General features: G+C 35.8%; 1 protein-coding gene and 1 pseudogene across 1 annotated transcript; both read left to right on the forward strand.

The window, feature by feature from the left end:
• Nucleotides 1-1,602: 1,602 nt before the first annotated feature.
• Nucleotides 1,603-14,408, forward strand: LOC107548159 (sialidase-3-like). Its single transcript, XM_016228720.1, has 5 exons — nt 1,603-1,664; nt 2,011-2,243; nt 3,009-3,221; nt 11,330-11,578; nt 12,222-14,408. The coding sequence occupies exons 2-5, from the start codon at nt 2,013-2,015 to the stop codon at nt 13,128-13,130; spliced, it is 1,602 nt and encodes a 533-aa protein (XP_016084206.1). The 5' UTR covers nt 1,603-1,664; nt 2,011-2,012; the 3' UTR covers nt 13,131-14,408.
• Nucleotides 13,815-17,764, forward strand: LOC107603272 (sialidase-2-like; annotated as a pseudogene).
• Nucleotides 17,765-19,186: the final 1,422 nt, after the last annotated feature.

Consider the following 19,186-nt stretch of genomic DNA (forward strand, 5'->3'; position numbering starts at 1 on the left):
GACATGTCTGTCTTGCATGGTATCCTAGCAACCGCAGTTACGCGATATGGTAAATGTAGTATTTATACCACGTTAACTGATTCTTTTGAGATTTTAACTCAATGAATACAATTTGAAAAATTATAAATTAATTTGAAAAGGTACAGTTGAATTAATATAAGTGAATGAAATAAGTGTACAGGGTCCTTGTTAGTTCCGAACTACATTTCCCACAATGCACTGAATTAGTTTCCGCTTTCGTCTTTCTCAGCTGTCTGCAGTGGAGGAAGCTGGAGACAAGAGGTCCTCGCTGCAGCCTGTGGCACGATGACGTAGCTGGACTATATCCACTACGTAGTGGATATTTTACGCGTGTGCGCTGTAGTGAGTCTCGAATAAATTCATATTTTTATTTACATTTTATCATTTTGCAGACGCTTTTATCCACAGCGACTTAGTCTAATGACTTGGTCTAAGTTAAGTCTAACGCAGTACACGTTGCAAGGTTTTTTGACCTACATTACATATCTACACGATGAACTACATTACATTACAATGTAAAAACTTTAATGTCTAAATTCATCCGCGATGTTTTCGTCTATACCGGCAACTTCAAAGCTTTATTTATTTAATTATTAATTTTTTGAATAGCCTGCAATTCATATGTTATCGCGAGCATGCACATCAATGCTGTATCCATTATTATAAGGATACAACAAGCACTGTAACATGACCGATATGCAGACGTTGCACTGTAAATAGCTAATTATTAAGATGTACTTCTGTCATGAAAACAAATTCCTCGTATGTGAAAATATACCTGGCAATAAAGCTCATTCTGATTCATCACTCTAGCAGAGTTAGTCTAAATGTCTTTTTGATTCTATCCGTCATGTTTATTTAAATTTAATTGGGGGTATTAGATTAATACCGATCCATTTTGTTTATTTAGATTTTATATTATTCTAATATAGCTAGAGAGAGAGAGAGCGCTCTCGTAACGGAATGGATGGTTTATGTCTTTAGCCATTTATAATTGGTCTATCTATCTCCAGGGAACGAAAAATAATATCCCAGTATAACCCGGGATAACGGTCTATCGGCTATACGGAACCCCGACTTACAGGATTGGTTTTCTTCTTTTTATTTTATATGGTATAAAAATTATGTCCGCATATTTTAGTAGGCCTATAACTTTTTTTATACTCTGTCACGTATAGCACAGAGAGTGAGAACGATAAATAATATTTGATTCATGAACGAATTTTTGACAGAACTATCTAACTATCTTGACTATCAGAGGAAAAAATAAAGACAATAGTTACACCCCATTTTTTTCATAAAGAACAAACAAAATTGTAGTTAGTAGAGTTTTATTTCTAAAACGAATCAAACTAATAAAAAATAAACATAGCTTACATACCCTTTCATTCAAAACGACGCCATCGTTGCTTAAATAAAGTTTAATACGCTACTAGTTTAAAATCACAGTATACTATAATTTGTGTAAGCCTATGAAACACACCTATATCTCGTAATTACAGTTGAATTTACATTAAATACTAGCTTCAATGGCAGCCCCACTTTGCGCATGCGCATTAAAATCTGATCCAGCTATGTCATCGTGCTACAGGCTGCAGCGAGGACAATCTCACTGGAGACGGAGAGCCGCATTACACAGTACTGTACGTTTAACCCGAATATTACACGTTATATGGAATGTGAAGTGATTGTATGTATTGTAAGTTTTTGTCTTAATATCTTTAATTAAAAATGATATTATTGGCGCCGTATCAGTTGATTATGTATGTCTATCTATACCGTGTGGGATCAGGACGTTTAAGTCTTTTTAATGAGTTTATATGATTTATATTTTATATTTATTTTATACTTTTATTTATTATTAAATAACAGCAGGGACAGTATTTTCTGAAGACGTCTCTAGACATGAAAATGCCTCAAGTTCAAAGTCCACTTCAATTCATGTCATATGCAGTACCCACATATGTTTACCTAATTTTGTTTTTCTAGGAATGATTGGCAGCATGGCGTCAATAAGCCACCCAGAAGCCCAGCACGCCCTGCCTGCACGAACAGCATTATTCCAACAGAAGGATGGTAAAACATATCGGATTCCTGCTCTGATCTACATCTGTGATGGTCAGACTTTCCTTGCCTTTGCTGAAGAGCGCAGCACTCCACGTGACAGTGATGCAAAAGTGTTGGTCATGAGGAGAGGCTCACTGCAAAATGGATCCCTTCAAGTAATTTTCTTTTTTTCATATATTATGTATTATTATTTATCAATATATCTGTAGTTTACAAGATACACTACAGTTAAAATTTTTGTGGTCACTACTATTTTTTTAAAATTATTTTTTAAAGAAGTTAAAGGGGTCATATGATGTTGCTAAAAAGAACATTATTTTGTGTATTTGGTGTAATTAAATGTATCTATGCGGTTTAAGGTAAAAAAAAAAAAAACACATTATTTTCCACATACTGTACATTATTGTTTCTCCTCTATGCCCCGCCTATTCAGCAAGGATGCATTAAATTGTTCAAAAGTGACAGAAAATACTTTTTATTTCAAATAATTGTTGTTCTTTTGAACTTTTTATTCATCACTGAAAACAATCTATCAGTATTTCCAAAAAACATTATGCAGCACAACTGCTTTCAACATTGATAATAATAAATGTTTATTGAGCACCAATTCAGCACACTAGAATAATATCTAAAGGTCTTGTGACACTGAAGACTGGAGTAATGACTGCTGAAAATTCAGCTTTGCCATCACAGGAATGAATTGCATTTTAAAATATATTAAAATAGAAAATAGTTATTTTAAATGATAATAATATTTTATAATATTACTGTTTTTACTGTATTTGTGATCAGATAAATGCAGCCTTGGTTAGCATAGAAACTTCAAAAACATTTTAAAAAAATCTTACTGACCACAAACTTTTTAACAATTGTGTATAATTTTATAATTCAACATTTTAATTAATTGTCATTGTTTTCAGTGGTCTCCTGCTCAAACACTCTCTTCTGCTCGTTTGCCGGATCATCGCACCATGAATCCTTGCCCAGTCTATGAGAGGAAATCCAAAACCATCTATCTGTTCTTTGTCTGCATATTGGGCAATACCACAGAGTATCACCAGATTGCTACGGGTAGAAACCAAGCACGGCTGTGTTACGTCACTAGTACAGACTATGGCCAAAACTGGAGCAAGGTAACAGATTTAACAAATATTGTTGGAGATGAGATTTGCAACTGGGCTACTTTTGCAGTTGGACCAGGACATGGTATTCAGATGAAAAGTGGAAGACTAATCATTCCAGCTTATGTTTATTACATACATTGTAGGTGTTTTCCCTTTCATTTTCCACTCATAGTCAGGCCTCATGCTTTAGCGTTCTATAGTGATGACTGTGGTGTCACCTGGCAGATGGGAGAAAAAATCCCAATGAAATCCTGCGAATGTGAGATGGCTGAGATCATAGACCATGCTGATCTGAGTCATTTGTACTGCAATGCCCGTAGTACATTTGGCCACAGAGTGGAGGCTTTAAGTGAGAGCTACGGGGCAGCTTTTGGCAACCCTCATGTTGCTCAGAAACTCGTGGAGCCCCATCATGGCTGCCAGGGTAGCGTGTTGAGCTTCCCTGTGCCCGAGCCATTGGATGAAGTGGAGAGGAGCCCAAATGATTGCTTGACACAGTCAGACACAAAAATGTGGTTACTCTATTCCCATCCAACTAGTAAAAAGAAAAGGAAGGATCTTGGAGTTTACTTGAATAAATCACCATTGAAAACGTCTGGTTGGGGCCAACCATGGATCATCCATAAGGGTCCCAGTGGATATTCAGATTTGACACAGTGTGAGGAGCGATTTGCCTGCCTCATGGAGTGTGGAGAGAAAAGTGAGATTGAGGAAATAGCCTTTGTGGAATTTAAACTCAGCAATTTATTGTGCACTTGAAATGATAAAAGTACTTCCTATGGCAAGTTTTAAATGAATAATTCACCCCAAAATCCTCAGGCCATCCAAGATATAAATTAGTTTGTTTCTTCATCTGAACAAATTGAGAAATTTAGCTTAATATCAACTTGTTCACCAATGGCTTCTTCAGTGAATGGGTGCCGTGAGAATGAGAGTTAAAACAGCTGATTAAAAACAATAATTCAAAAGTAATCCACACCACTCCAGTCCATCAATTATTATCTTGTGACACGAAAAGCTCAAAAAAGTGTTTGTAATAAACAAATCCTTCATTAAGATGTTTTTAACTTTAAACCATTGAATCAATCCTCTTAACTGAATCAGAAGAGAAATTTACTTGCAATGTTTACAAAAACAATTCTAAATAATTATTTAATAAATAAATATTTCATCAGCTGTTTGGACTCTCATTCTGACGGCACCCATTCACTGCAGAGGATCCATTGGTGAAAAATGTATGTAATGCTAAATTTCTTTGAATCTGTTGCAATGAAGAAACAAGCTCATCTACATCTCGAGGGCGAGGGTGAGTAAATTTTCTGCAAATGTAATTTTTGGGTGAACTAGTCCATTAAAGTTTGCTTCTGGGTTAGATTTGCTTCTTTCTACTGGATAATAAAAAAAAATAACTGACAAAATAGCTGTATTTTGAATTCAGATAAATTTATCTGAGGTGAAGTCCGAGCATCTCGTGAAATCATGAAACTGTTATGGCTTAAAAAATTAAGCAGTTAATGTGATAATTAAATCATGACTGTGCTGGTCCTGGCTTGATACATGTAAGGTATGCTTTACCTTGTATTTGCTTGTTGACCTTTGTTATAGGACTGTTTGATGGTCACTACTCATTTGTTTGTCATGTATTTGTATGTCATATAGGCTGCTTAATTTTTATGTTGGACTATGTAGACTTTTTATTTTGATTCATTTAGTTTCACTGTAAAAATTTTGCAATTTTTTAAATATTTTAATATTTTAAGATATTTCTCTCTATTACCTTCTACTGGCTCGGGGTGCAAAGGTTACTTTAGCTCGACATTTGTACATGTATTATCTTTAGTATAGTGTTTTACACTATTTTTGTCATTTTATTGTAAATAGCTGTGTTGCATCTGCAATTACCACAGATTAACTGGAACAGTCTAGTTTTAACAAATTGTTTTCATTTGAAGTAGTTCAAGAGGACACTATCAATATTGCACTGATAAAGACTAGTGTTATTAAAATGTATGGTATGATTAAGTTTAATCTGGTCATGCTTTTAATCAAAATCGACTGATTGTGTTGCATGGATATAATCGGCAGCCAAATAATACTATATTTTTTATTATTAAGTGTGCCTTTTGGCCTTTGCATGACAAGGTCATAGTGGACAGAATTAATGAAGTATTTTCACTGATAAAGATGTATACTGTATATGTATATATTAGTATTTTATTACATATATTGATAAGATCGCAGTGGATATAATATTGAAATTATTTTAAATTGTTTCCCATCTTGTTCATAATTCAGAATAATTTCAGGATTTGAACTCTAAAAGGAATTATCCCACTTTTATCACTTTATCCTATATTTTGTTTGTCAGTAGGGGGCGATCTTAAATTGTCAGCCCTAGCCATAGACTTGATCGGTGTTGCGTCATCATAGCTGTGTGTGCGGAGTCGGCGTGGGGGAAAACAGTCCTTTCCCCCTCATTGGAAAAGCATGGGATTGACTCAGAATGGCCTACATAAGATATTTTCTGCCGCTCGACATAGCAACCATACGTATAAAAACTGAGCCGTATTGGTTCGGACTGTCCATACGGTATCTGTGACTGGACAAACGACCCAACGGAATGGCCAGAGGTGTCGTTTCCCGACATTTTTTGTTAACGTTACCTAAGTGAGCAAGAGACGGCTTGTGAAAGTAAACATTTGTCGTTTTGGTTTGCTTAATTTTAATAAAGACGTGAGTAAAAGCCTGTCGTACTTTCTTATTGATATATTAAAAAGATTTTTAACATTGACAAAACAGGTAACAGGTCCACTGAAATGCCTTGAAATGCACAGGGTTATTCTATGTGGTGTGTGCTGCGCCTGCCTAATCATTTTCACAAATACATGCCGTAAAATAAAAAGATAACATGAAAATATGTATATAAAATACCAAAAAACATGGCTATTGGTTACTATAGTTAAACCATGGTAAAAAAAAAAATGTTTTGCTACACTAACCTTAGTTTAACCATGGTATTTGTAGTAAAACTGGTTATAGGCTACAATTGTAGATTCTACAGCGTATAATACTTCAGCTTCATTCATCGCACCAAAAGATAAACTGCAGTGCTTTACAGCTATTGGACAGGAAGAGCTAAATAAACTTATCACTGCATCTAAACCAACAACATGCCTGTTAGATCCTGTACCCACTAAATTACTGAAAGACTTGTTACCTGTAGCAGAAGAACCGCTTCTCAATATTATTAACTCGTCGTTGTCTTTAGATCACGTCCCAAAACCATTCACGCTGGCGGTTATTAAGCCTCTTATTAAGAAACCACAACTAGATCCTAGTGAACTGGCAAATTACAGACCCATCTCAAATCTTCCTTTTATGTCTAAAATTTTTGAAAAATTTGTGTCTACTCAATTGTGCTCCTTCCTGCAAAAAAATTATCTCTATGAAGAATTTCATGACAAGATGACAATTAATTAAATTGTGTATAAATGTTGAATAGCACAGAAACTGCACTTATTAAAATTACAAATGACTTGCTTCTTGCGTCAGACCAAGGCTGTGTCTCATTGCTAGTTTTACTTGATCTTAGTGCTACATGAAAATATGTATATAAAATACCAAAAAACATGGCTATTGGTTACTATAGTTAAACCATGGTAAAAAAAAAAATGTTTTGCTACACTAACCTTAGTTTAACCATGGTATTTGTAGTAAAACTGGTTATAGGCTACAATTGTAGATTCTACAGCGTATAATACTTCAGCTTCATTCATCGCACCAAAAGATAAACTGCAGTGCTTTACAGCTATTGGACAGGAAGAGCTAAATAAACTTATCACTGCATCTAAACCAACAACATGCCTGTTAGATCCTGTACCCACTAAATTACTGAAAGACTTGTTACCTGTAGCAGAAGAACCGCTTCTCAATATTATTAACTCGTCGTTGTCTTTAGATCACGTCCCAAAACCATTCACGCTGGCGGTTATTAAGCCTCTTATTAAGAAACCACAACTAGATCCTAGTGAACTGGCAAATTACAGACCCATCTCAAATCTTCCTTTTATGTCTAAAATTTTTGAAAAATTTGTGTCTACTCAATTGTGCTCCTTCCTGCAAAAAAATTATCTCTATGAAGAATTTCATGACAAGATGACAATTAATTAAATTGTGTATAAATGTTGAATAGCACAGAAACTGCACTTATTAAAATTACAAATGACTTGCTTCTTGCGTCAGACCAAGGCTGTGTCTCATTGCTAGTTTTACTTGATCTTAGTGCTGCGTTCGTTACTATTGATCACCTATACTTTTACTATAGTAATACCATTACTATATGTAATAATAATAAATTTATTATTATTTTTAAAATAAATGTTTTAATAGATTTTGACATCACAAAATATCATATTTGATTGTGATGCGAAGGAGGGTTACTGTAAGCCCCATCAGAAATGGGTTGTGGTGCAGAGTATTTAACAAACACATGACTGCATTTGTTCTCATAATGGAAAGCCATTCAGATTACACATCATTAGATGTTACATAATGACTGCTGGCAGCAAAATCGAAAATAGAGAGTAAAGGGAAAAATACCTCAAGGAAATCAAAGATGTAATGACTTTGTTCAATGATTCAGGGGAAATATAATTTTGTTTATAGCCCTTGTGGTTCAAGGGTCATTAACAGACATACAAATAAGAGTAGGCCTACCAAATCTTACACAAAGATTTTACAGTAGGCCTACACAACAGAAATTTGATTATTGTACATACAGTAAACTCACTTTCCACTCTCTTTAAATCATGATTGTCATTATTATTTGTACATGTTTAGTTACTGTATTTGACCAAATAAAAAAGGCAACGTCAATGTTTCCCAACCCTGTTCCTGAAGGCACAGCAAACACTACACATTTTCCAGCACTTCCAACCTCATCCCAATCAGTTTGTCTCCTCTTCAGATGAAGGAAATATCAAAAACATGCACCGTTGTTTTGCCTACAGGAACAGTATTAATGAGATCTATTGTCAGATCTTATGCTGGTGCAGTCCAGGGCCTTCCTGGTGCATGATTATGCCCGGCCTCATGTGGCCAGAGTCTGTAGGCAGTCTCTGGATGATGAAGGTATACAAGTGAAAACAAGTACTGTGGAGAGGCAACAGCAAGGGTGGTCTGGGGAGGACCATCCTTAGAGTTCTCACAGACCTCCACATGCTATGAAGTATCGGGATGAAATTGATGCCATTGACTGACCCTCACATTCTCCAGACTTAAATCCAGTTTAGAACCTCTGGGATCTCATTTATCCAAAGCCATCAAGTAGCACTATAGACTGTCCAGGAGCTCACTTATGCTCTGATCCAGGTCTGGGAGGAGATCCCCCAGTACACCATGTGCCATCTCATCAGGAGTATGCCCAGACATTGCTGGGAGTTCATATGGGCACGTGGGGCCATGCACATTACTGATTAACATGAATACGTTTAATGTACTTTACTTGTTACTGTAATTCCTGCCCTGAATGTGTTCATGATTTTGGCTTTCATTGACCATTGTCACATTATTTTTTTCCCCACAACAATAGGCAGAATATATAAGTGAAGAGTTTTAACCTGGATATTTCATTCATTGAGATCTAATAATTAAATCTAAGATTTAGGTGTTCCCTTAATTTTTTATATACAGTCTATATAAACAAATAAACAAATTTTTCTTTATTTCCTAGTGTCTAGTGGATTTATGAAAACAAAACTTTTTCAAATAGTACTTAGTTTGGTATTCATTTCTTATTGCATAAATGTTTTATTAAGATCTTGTTTTCTTTGCATCTATTCAAACTTGGTTTGATAAATATATCAAACTGTGTGTGTGTGTTTTATATCCCGAATTAAAACCTTACTTAGGGCACAACAGTAAGTAAAGATAATAATGATGATAGTTAATATCCAGACGTTCATCCACACGTACGTAATCCAGACGCTCATCCACACGTACGTAATCCAGACGCTCATCCACACGCTCATCCACACTTATGTAATCCAGATGCTCGTCCACACGTACGTAATCCAGACGCTCATCCACACGTACGTAATACACGTTTGCATCGCAAGAGCAAAAATGGCACAAAATACACCTCATATATCTGTGCTATCGGCTCAGTGCTACCTCCGGTAGTCCGTCTGTTTATTAGTCACATACATCTTCAGATCAGGTTTTTAAAAAACTTATTAGAGGTACAGAACGCCACACACCTACTTTTCGGCATTGCACCAAGCAAAAATCTATCGAAATCATCACAAAAAATAAAGATCAAGCGCCTATTAATATAACTTGATTTGTGGTAGAATAAGGTCTCGGCGCGTTAAGTCGAATGGTTTGTTTTCCCTAGGGATGGGCGTATCGATGATATATCGATACTGACGCGAGTATCGAAAGTATCGATACCTGTTTTTATACAGTCTATGATCGATACTCAAACTAAAAATATCGATACTAAGGTGTGTTTTATTTACCAGTGATTTTGTTAATTTAACAAAACAAAAAAAATGCGTACAGTATGCATTGAATTGGACGAATAACCTTTGTTCGCAAGTACTTGTGTAGGATTGAACTATTTTCCTGCTCATCTGAACACAGACAGAACTAATCAATCACAGAGAGCGTTCACTCACTGCTGACAGTGCATTCAAACAGGGCTGCTTTTCCCAAAAGTATCATAAGAAAGCATTAAAGCTTTTGGGAACGATAGCCCTGAACAATGCTTATCAGAGGACAGAATGACAGAGTTATTTCACAATAAACAAACTGAAATTGTAGCCTACATAGTTTGTGCAATTACAGTTATTTAAATTGAACGTTGAAAGATAATATTGATCATGTTCTATTCTGTAATGTTAATAGAAATCATACACTGTCAGAATAAAATGTTGCATTTTATGCATGCAACAGCCTGTCATGGTTTTACTAAAGTGACCGTAGTTCAACTGTAGTATTTGTAGATTTGAATCATGTGTAAACAAAAAACATATCTGAACCATGTGTAAACAAAAATATAACCTAATAAGTTACAATTAAGGCGTATTGAATGTTAAAATGCGTTTTAAACATAAAGTTAAGTGCTTATCATTACCCATTTTACTTTTAGTAATTTAATAATTTCATAAATTAAAAGTTTAGTTCAGAAGTATCGAAGCCGACGATACTGCCTTGAAAAATATCGGTATCCTATCGAAAACAAAATAAGTGGCATCGCCCATCCCTGTGGTTTTCCCCCACGGCATAAACGGTTATGACGTTTTTGTGGGCGTTCCCAGCAATGCCGAACAACTTTGAAAAGTAAACAAATAATTTAAAAGCGGGATATTTGCAGAAATAGCATTTTAATAAACACCTTGAGCGAACAAATTGGTGTTTCAAACCTTATAGACATTCATTTAAAAATAAAAAACAGCTATTTCGTGGAATGACCCATAAACTGTAACTAAAAACAGGTGTTACATCTGGCCGATTACTCTCGCTGTCGCAGCAAAACAAGAGTCCGTGGAGGCCAGTGGTTAAGTAGCCTGCAGCGCACTTTAACTTTTGGAGCAGAAAATAACACTTGTGTAAGTATAAACTTGCGTCGCACGTTCAGGCTGATGTAAAGCACGTACACGATTTAATGTAACGTAAATAACGCTTTAAGAGGCAGCTACAGGTAGTCTCTAATAAAACAACACGAACATCTCAAGTTTTGCTAAAAGTTAACAAAGCGGCAGCCATCGAACCATGACTTTCGCTCTCATGTGATCATTTACTTGTATAATCTGTTGTGCATGTGCTTCGTGTTGTGGTTTGCATTGGAACTATGCTTGTAATTTCTCTCCATACTCTCCAACTCCAACAAACGCACACATTGCGCAATTCGGTATCCCTATTGTGAAAACTGAGAGAATATAGACAAAAGAAGAAAGGACAGGGTACAACAAAAAATAATCTTTCCTTTATAAGTAACTTAAATCCTCTATAAGACATCACCACTTGACTTAGTTTATATTGCTTAATCTTGCCTTGTGACTTTTTTAAAAAAAATTTTTAGCTAATAATATAAATCTGCTTATTATTTTTTTTAGGATTTAAATTTAACAATGGACAAAACACATCCAGGAAGCAAATCAAGACCCTTTCCAGTATCAACATTATTCAAACAGGAGCCTCAGAAATCTGAAAAAATGCAGGTGACATACAGAATTCCAGCTCTCATCTATATCAGTGACAAACAAACGTTTCTTGCCTTTGCTGAAAAGCGGAAAACTGCAGATGACACGGATGCAGATGTCCTTGTGATGAGAAAAGGAATATGTAAGGATAGTGAAGTTGAGGTGAGTCTTGGTACATTATTGTACAATGTTAAACAGTTCTCTGGAACTTACATTTTAAAGGAATAGTTCGCCCAAAAATAAAGTGATACATTTATTCACCTGGCTCAGGCCATGTAAGATGTAGAAGAGTTTGTTTCTTCATCAAAACAGATTTGGAATCATTTAGCATTACATCACTACCTCATCAAATGGATCCTTTGCAGTGAATGGGTGCCATCAGATTGAGAGTCCGAACAGCAATACACAGAAATACCCACAAGTAATCCACACATCTTGTAAAGCAAAAAGTTGTGTTTGTAAAAAAAAAATCCATCCCCTGTTGTCCTCTCAGAGTCCACAGACATATTTGTTTAGAACTGTTTTTGTAATTTACTTTTTATGCTACACAAGACATTAATTGATTGACAGGAGTGGTGTTGATTACTTGTGGGTTACTGTGACGTTTTTATCAGCTGTTTGGAATCATTCTGACGGCACCCATTCACTGCAGGGGATCTGTTTGGTAAGCAACTGACGTAATGCTTTTCTGATGAAGAAACAAACTCATCTACATCTTGGATGGCCTGTGTGTAAGCACGTTTAGCAAATTTTTGTTTTTAACATTAAGCCTTTTTTTCGCCTTATTTTTCTTTATTGTTTTCAGTGGGATAATAGTCATGAGTTGCTCACTTCGGCTTGTCAACCAAACCGCCGCAGCATGAATCCATGTCCAGTCTATGAGAGAGAATCCAAGACCCTCTTTCTGTTTTTTATCACTGTTCCTGTTGGGGTCTCTGAACACAAACAAATACACAAGAATAAGAATCAGGGACGACTTTGTTACATAACCAGTCATGACACTGGCAAAACCTGGAGTGATATGACAGACCTGACAGCAGATGTGATCGGTGAGCAGGAGAAGGACTGGGCCACCTTTGCTGTCGGACCAGGACATGGTGTTCAAATGAAGAGCGGAAGACTGATTATCCCAGCATATGTGTATCCTTGCCACTCTCTCAACTGTGAACGCACATCGCGTGCATTCACATTCTACAGTGATGATAAAGGAAGTACTTGGCATTTAGGAAAACGTGTGGATGGTGAGTCTAATGAGTGTCAAATGGCTGAGATCATTGACGACAAAGGTAACAGTAAACTTTACTGCAATGCTCGAAGTAGATCCGGCCACAGAGTCGAGGCTCTAAGTGAGAGTAATGGAGATGCTTTTGACAAGCCTTCATCTGCACGTAAGCTGACAGAGACCGGACATGGCTGCCAAGGAAGTGTGTTGAGTTTTGCCCCTGATCGAGCAACTGAAAAAACATGGCTACTCTATTGCCATCCAACCAATCCAAGCAAGAGAATGTGCCTTGCCGTCTACTTGAATAAATCGCCGTGGGATGCCTCAGGATGGGAGGACCATAAATTGATCATCTACGATGGTCCAAGTGGATACTCCGATCTGGCTCACTGTGGAGATGGAAAACACTTTGCCTGTCTTATGGAATGTGGAGAGATAAATGAGGTTGAAGGGATAGCCTTTGTCCTTTTTAAACTCAGTGACGTCATTTAGGCCAGGGGTGCTAAATGAGACTGCAAAAGTCAACATTTTCTCTTCGTTTGGCAAATGATTAATTTACTGCTAAAAATAATGGACAAGTACTCACAAAATTGATATTAAGCATATTTAAATCATCAAAATATGAAGATCATACACACTACCATTCAAAGCTTTTTTAAAACTGCATAAACACATTTCATTACACCAAATACACAAAATAATATTCTTTTTAGCAACATCATATGACCCCTTTAAAACATTACCTTAGTCTGAGACAACGGCTACATATGATCTCATAATCAAGTGCTCATAATCTGTCAGTTTGCATTGAAAAGAGATTAAACATTGAGGACCGTATAAATGAGTGCAGCTGCCAATATGCAGTTTGCTGTGGAGAGCACAGCACAACGTTTGTGTGTTTCTTTTCACGGGATGCATATGTTTAGCGGATCAAACACTATACCAATGCTAATATAATGCTTACAACATGCTTGGCACAGAAGTTTCTGATTTATAAATTCCTCACCCACAGGTGGTCTGGTTTCATTTGTAGATGATCCGGATTCATTGCTAAAATACTTATTTTCAATTGCGATATTCAATATTTCTTTTTTTTTTAAATTGATCTGATTGATGTTAGTTTCACCATTTTCAAATTCAACTCCACAAACGTGCGCATTTTACTATTATATCCTTATGTCGTAAACAAAACATGGTGGGTGGGACTAACAGAAATTGACGAATCATCATTTTGACAAGCGTAGACTATACACCTATAGGAAGAGGGAAAATTAAGAAACTGCCTCCAATTGACCATGAAAACTTTTTTATAAAGCTATAGTGAAAAAGTAATATAGTATTACTATATAGTAATAATATTTTTGTTGAATAATTTACATCCATTTGGAAAATGACCTACTTCTTAGTGGGTGTGCCCATGCCCACCCGCTTCACCACTGCACCAAACTGTTGATCAACATACTTCCTGATGTATTACCGTCTAGCCAAAAATGTGCTTTATGCAAAGCAGTTCTGTGCCATTTTTCCATTTTTATTGTAGATTTCAGTTTTTTTTTTCTTTTGCAAAAATGTATAACAGCTGCTTTCCTTACTTTCATGACCGCTCTTTCTCCAACCGTGCTTTATTTTTATTTTATTTTTTTTACAAACTTATTTGAAGTAGTCCTTGAGTTGCATGTCAAGCCCTCTTTCATGGACAGCATATACCTGTTTACCTTCATCATACTCAAAGATTATATGAACAAACTTGTGAAATAAAAAGGAAATGCAGTGTCATGTCCCTGGTTGGTATCTTGTCACATTTGAGCATCCATAAGGGCCCCAGTGGTAACTCACAACTTGATACAGTCTTTGGTTCTTTGCAGCAGTAAAATGTTACTCTATATGTAGATAAGTTTCTCTAATGTTACATTGCCTCTTGAAATCATTTTAGAAAAAAGATAACTATAGGCAATCAGTATCTTGTTGCACATTCTGCTGTATCACACTATTTTCACTTCTTTTCAGTATTATTTGAGTGCTCAGTAAAGATAAGATGTGTTTTTAAACATTTGCGCAGGGTTGTGTAACATTAGGGATAGAGACCATAATTCATTTTTGACATAAGAGATAAAGTTATCCCAGTGTTTATAATTCATGCACGTAACATGGCTCAAAAATCATTAAATCATTATTCTCTAATTATTCCAGATACTCCAAATGTCACCATCACAAGCTCATTGCACAGTCCTCAACTCATTTTGCACTTGGTGATAAAATATTAGTGATAGCATCTGTCAGTGGCCCAGTCCAGTAAACATAATGGATCTGTCTGTATCTACTTGCAGTTCAAATCAACAGTAACTTGGAAAATCACAGGACTTTTGCCAGATAAAGCAAGCTAATTGGAATATAATAAATAACAGTTATATAAACACAATAAAAAAAGCACGTAAAGCATATTTTTATCCAACACAGCCCTTCAAGATTGTGTCAAACAGGAGAACTAATGCGAAATAACACTTCTGCTTTAATTGCAGTGAATTGGAGTAGCAAAAGAGAATATGTAAGAAATGCATTTGTATAATTTGCATAATGTTCATAAAATGGAAGCTTAAGGACATTTTAATAAATTTTAATAAAATATTGGTGCTTACACTTATAACACTGGTGCTACTTATGTCTGTGTTGGTGCTACTTATGTCTGTGTTGCCACTATTTCCCTACACTGGAGACAGTAACACCACCCAGGCAAATTAGCACATTAATAAGATTATATTTATAAAAATTTGATTAAAATATGCAAAAAATGGTAAATATTGGGGACAGTTTTTTTTCTTAATAATTTTTTAACCTATTTAATAAAGTTGCATGTTTAATAAAATATTCTGTATATTCACAGTATAACTGGTTTTATTTGTATTAAACGTGTTTTTCCCCATTACATCCCAGGATAACTCTTTGATGGTGGAAATATGCAGATTTTGTTAAACATTAAATCTCTCAAACTCAATTAAATATGTATTTTAAAACAAAAATATAACTTAAAACAGTGCACACATCTTTTTCACCCTACAGAATGCAAATATGCAAACATTTTTGGTATTTAACGATTTAACGGTATTTAACATTTAATTCACTCACATAAAGAAAACATACTTTATGCTCTCTTTTACTTGCATACTTTTACTTACGGACAACAATAAATGAAATAGATAAAGAATGTTTTTCACCCTGCTCATCATCCTGCTCTTTAACTTAGTAAATGTTTAACTTAGTTTCAGAAATTTCCTGTGTTGATATAGGTTATTATAAATAAGGGATGCTCAGTATGTTTTGGTTAGACCTGATGAGAGGCTTGAGAGGTGGTGATGAACCTGCTGTGTTGCTGCTTCAAAAAAAAAATTTGCTGTGAGTATTGCTTCTTATGGGGATACTTTTGGACAAGGACAAAAAAAAATCTATTTATTAGAATAAAATGTCTATTTAAAATTTATTATTTTTTAAGAATAATATGTTGTGTTCTTGTGATGTCAGTGTCACCTTAAAAATAAAATACAACATTGTGTCAGAACTTACAAAAACTGTTTATTTGTAATGCTACCTCTCAATAAAGGGGGTTGGCCAGACTTCTGATGCTGCACAAAATTCAGAGTGCCACTAACAGTTTTTCTAATAAATTACAATGTATTTGTCCCAAATTGTTAACACTGATGTTTTTATTTTCATACAGCGTCAATAAATTTGCAGGTTGAAGTGCGAAACTTTCTTATGTAACTTCTGTCTGTACAGTGATTATACTCATTGTCTTGTTTTGGACGTGAGACCAAGTGATTCTTGTACTTTGTCCTAGGTGTGCAGGCGTGCCCCTTGATTCTTTTGATTCTAGTAGTATTTTGCTTTTTGGCAAGGTTTTGATCATTTTTGTATATAAAAGCCTCAAACCTGGTGTTGCTGTTGTAAAAATATACAGAATTCCAGCTCTCGTCAATCTCAATGACGACAAAACCTTCCTTGCCTTTGCTGAAAAGAGAAAAACATTAAGTGACACAAACGCAGAAGTGCTTGTGATGAGAAGAGGAACATTGAAGGATGCCAAGACTCAAGACATTGAGGTACAAAAAAAAAACTATGAAATATTATTCCTGAGTTTTCTTAACTTACATAGCCTGGCATGAACACAGTCATGATGCTTTTTATTTCAGTGGGTCAGTGGTCATCAGCTGCTCTCGTCAGCTTGTCTACCAAACCACTGTAGCATGAATCAATGTCCGGTCTATGAGAGAGAATCCAAGACCCTCTTTCTGTTTTTTGTCTGTGTTCCCACTCAAGTCTCTGAATATGAACAAATACGCACAAACAAGAGCCAGGGACGACTATGTTGTGTAACCAGTAAGGACACTGGCAAAACCTGGAGCCATACCATAGACTTAACAGCAGATATAATCGGTGAGCAGATGAAAGAGTGGACCCCATTTGCTGTTTGACCAGGACACGGTGTTCAAATGAAGAGCGGAAGACTGATTATCCCAGCATATGTTTATCATTACACAGGCAAACCTGACTGCACATCAGGCTGCTGCTTATCGTTTTGCTGTTTCACGTCTTTTGCTTTAGCATTCTACAGTGATGATCAAGGAATCACATGGAAGGTGGGAAACCAAATGGATGTTGAGTCGTGTGAGTGTCAGATGGCTGAGATCATTGACGAGGAAGGTAAGAGTACTCTGTACTGCAATACCCGAACCCGGCTTGGCTACAGATCGGAGGCTCTAAGCTACAACTCTGGAGAGGATTTTGGCACAGTTTTATCCCCAAACAAGCTGATAGAGACCGGAAACGGATGCCAAGGGAGTGTGTTGAGTTTTCTAGAACAGAGTAATCCAACAAAGACATGATTGCTCTATTCGCATCCCTCCAATCCAAAAAATAGAGTAGATTTTGGTCTCTACTTGAATAAAACCCCACTGGATTCCTTAGGGTGGCCAGATGAACCTTTATTGATATTGCGTCAAGGTCCCAGTGTGTACTCAGATCTGGTAGAGTATGAGCCTGGATGCTTTGCTTGTCTCATGGAGTGTTGGACAGAACATGAGAATGAAGAAATAGCCTTTGTGCTGTTCGAACTCCCTGAGAAAAAGCTATGAAAGTGTTTATTTTCCTTTAGTACCTGTAAATGAATGCATCTATCATGACAAATCTATATACATTTTTTCCCCGCTGAAAACTGCTTTTGTAAATACTGATTTGGAAACTGGGATATGTACAGTATGGCACCAGACAGACTTATTGTGATTAGCATAATAGTCAGTCATTATCAGCAATTTAGAAGGTATATATTATATATAACTCTTGAAAATATCTAACTATTACACATTAAATGCATATAATAGACAATTTGATGAATACATTCCTTTTTATTTCTGATTAATGCTAAATGTATCTGCTTTTGATGCAATTGTGGCAGTAAACATTCAAATGTGTAACATGAACATGGTATTTCCTCATTTTTAAATGTTAGATAATCAAAATTTATTCTCTTCTTTTTTGCATTTAAGTCCACTGCCAACACAACACCATGCCTCCTATGCTGCATAGATTATTAAATGTAACTAGAGTGTTAACATGCTCTATTGCTGTTGGTTACTGTTACTATTATGGTTCTTCCTTTTATGTCTAAAATTTTAGAAAAAGTTGTGTCTGCTCAATTGTGCTCCTTCCTGCAAAAAAATGATCTCTATGAAGAATTTCAGTCAGGCTTCAGGCCCCACCATAGCACAGAAACTGCACTTGTTAAAATTACAAATGACTTGCTTCTTGCGTCAGACCAAGGCTGTGTCTCATTGCTAGTTTTACTTGATCTTAGTGCTGCATTCGATACTATAGATCATGACATACTCATAGATCGATTACAAAACTATACAGGTATCCAAGGGCAGGCTTTAAGATGGTTTAGATCCTACCTGTCCGATCGCTACCACATTGTTCATTTAAATGGGGAGTCATCTCAATTATCACCAGTAAAACATGGAGTGCCACAAGGATCTGTCCTAGGTCCTCTGCTATTTTCGTTATACATGTTGCCACTTGGTAATATTATTAGGAAATACGGGATTAGTTTCCACTGTTATGCCGATGATACTCAACTATATATCTCAACAAGACCAGATGAAACTTCTAAATTATCTAAGCTAACGGAGTGTGTTAAAAATGTAAAAGAATGGATGACCAATAATTTTCTCCTATTAAATTCGGATAAGACAGAGATATTACTTATTGGACCAAAAGACAGTACGCCGAATCTCGTGGATTACAATTTACAACTAGACGGGGTTACTATTGCTGTTTAGGGAGCGGAGGGAAAGAAAAAAATTCTCAGCAGTTGTGCTTCAAGAGAATGTAGAGAAAAAACAGGATGTTTTAAATGTAATTTGAATATATACTAAGTACAATGTACCGTCAATGCTTATTGTTGTTGTTACTATTACTGTGATAATCAATATTCACTGCCACGGTCATAACTGTAATCATACAAAAAAAATTTGAAAACTGTTAGAAGACAAGGGATG

Source organism: Sinocyclocheilus grahami, unplaced genomic scaffold, assembly GCF_001515645.1.
Source record: "Sinocyclocheilus grahami isolate Dianchi unplaced genomic scaffold, SAMN03320097.WGS_v1.1 scaffold344.1, whole genome shotgun sequence".
In the NCBI taxonomy this organism is placed as follows: Eukaryota; Metazoa; Chordata; class Actinopteri; order Cypriniformes; family Cyprinidae; genus Sinocyclocheilus; species Sinocyclocheilus grahami.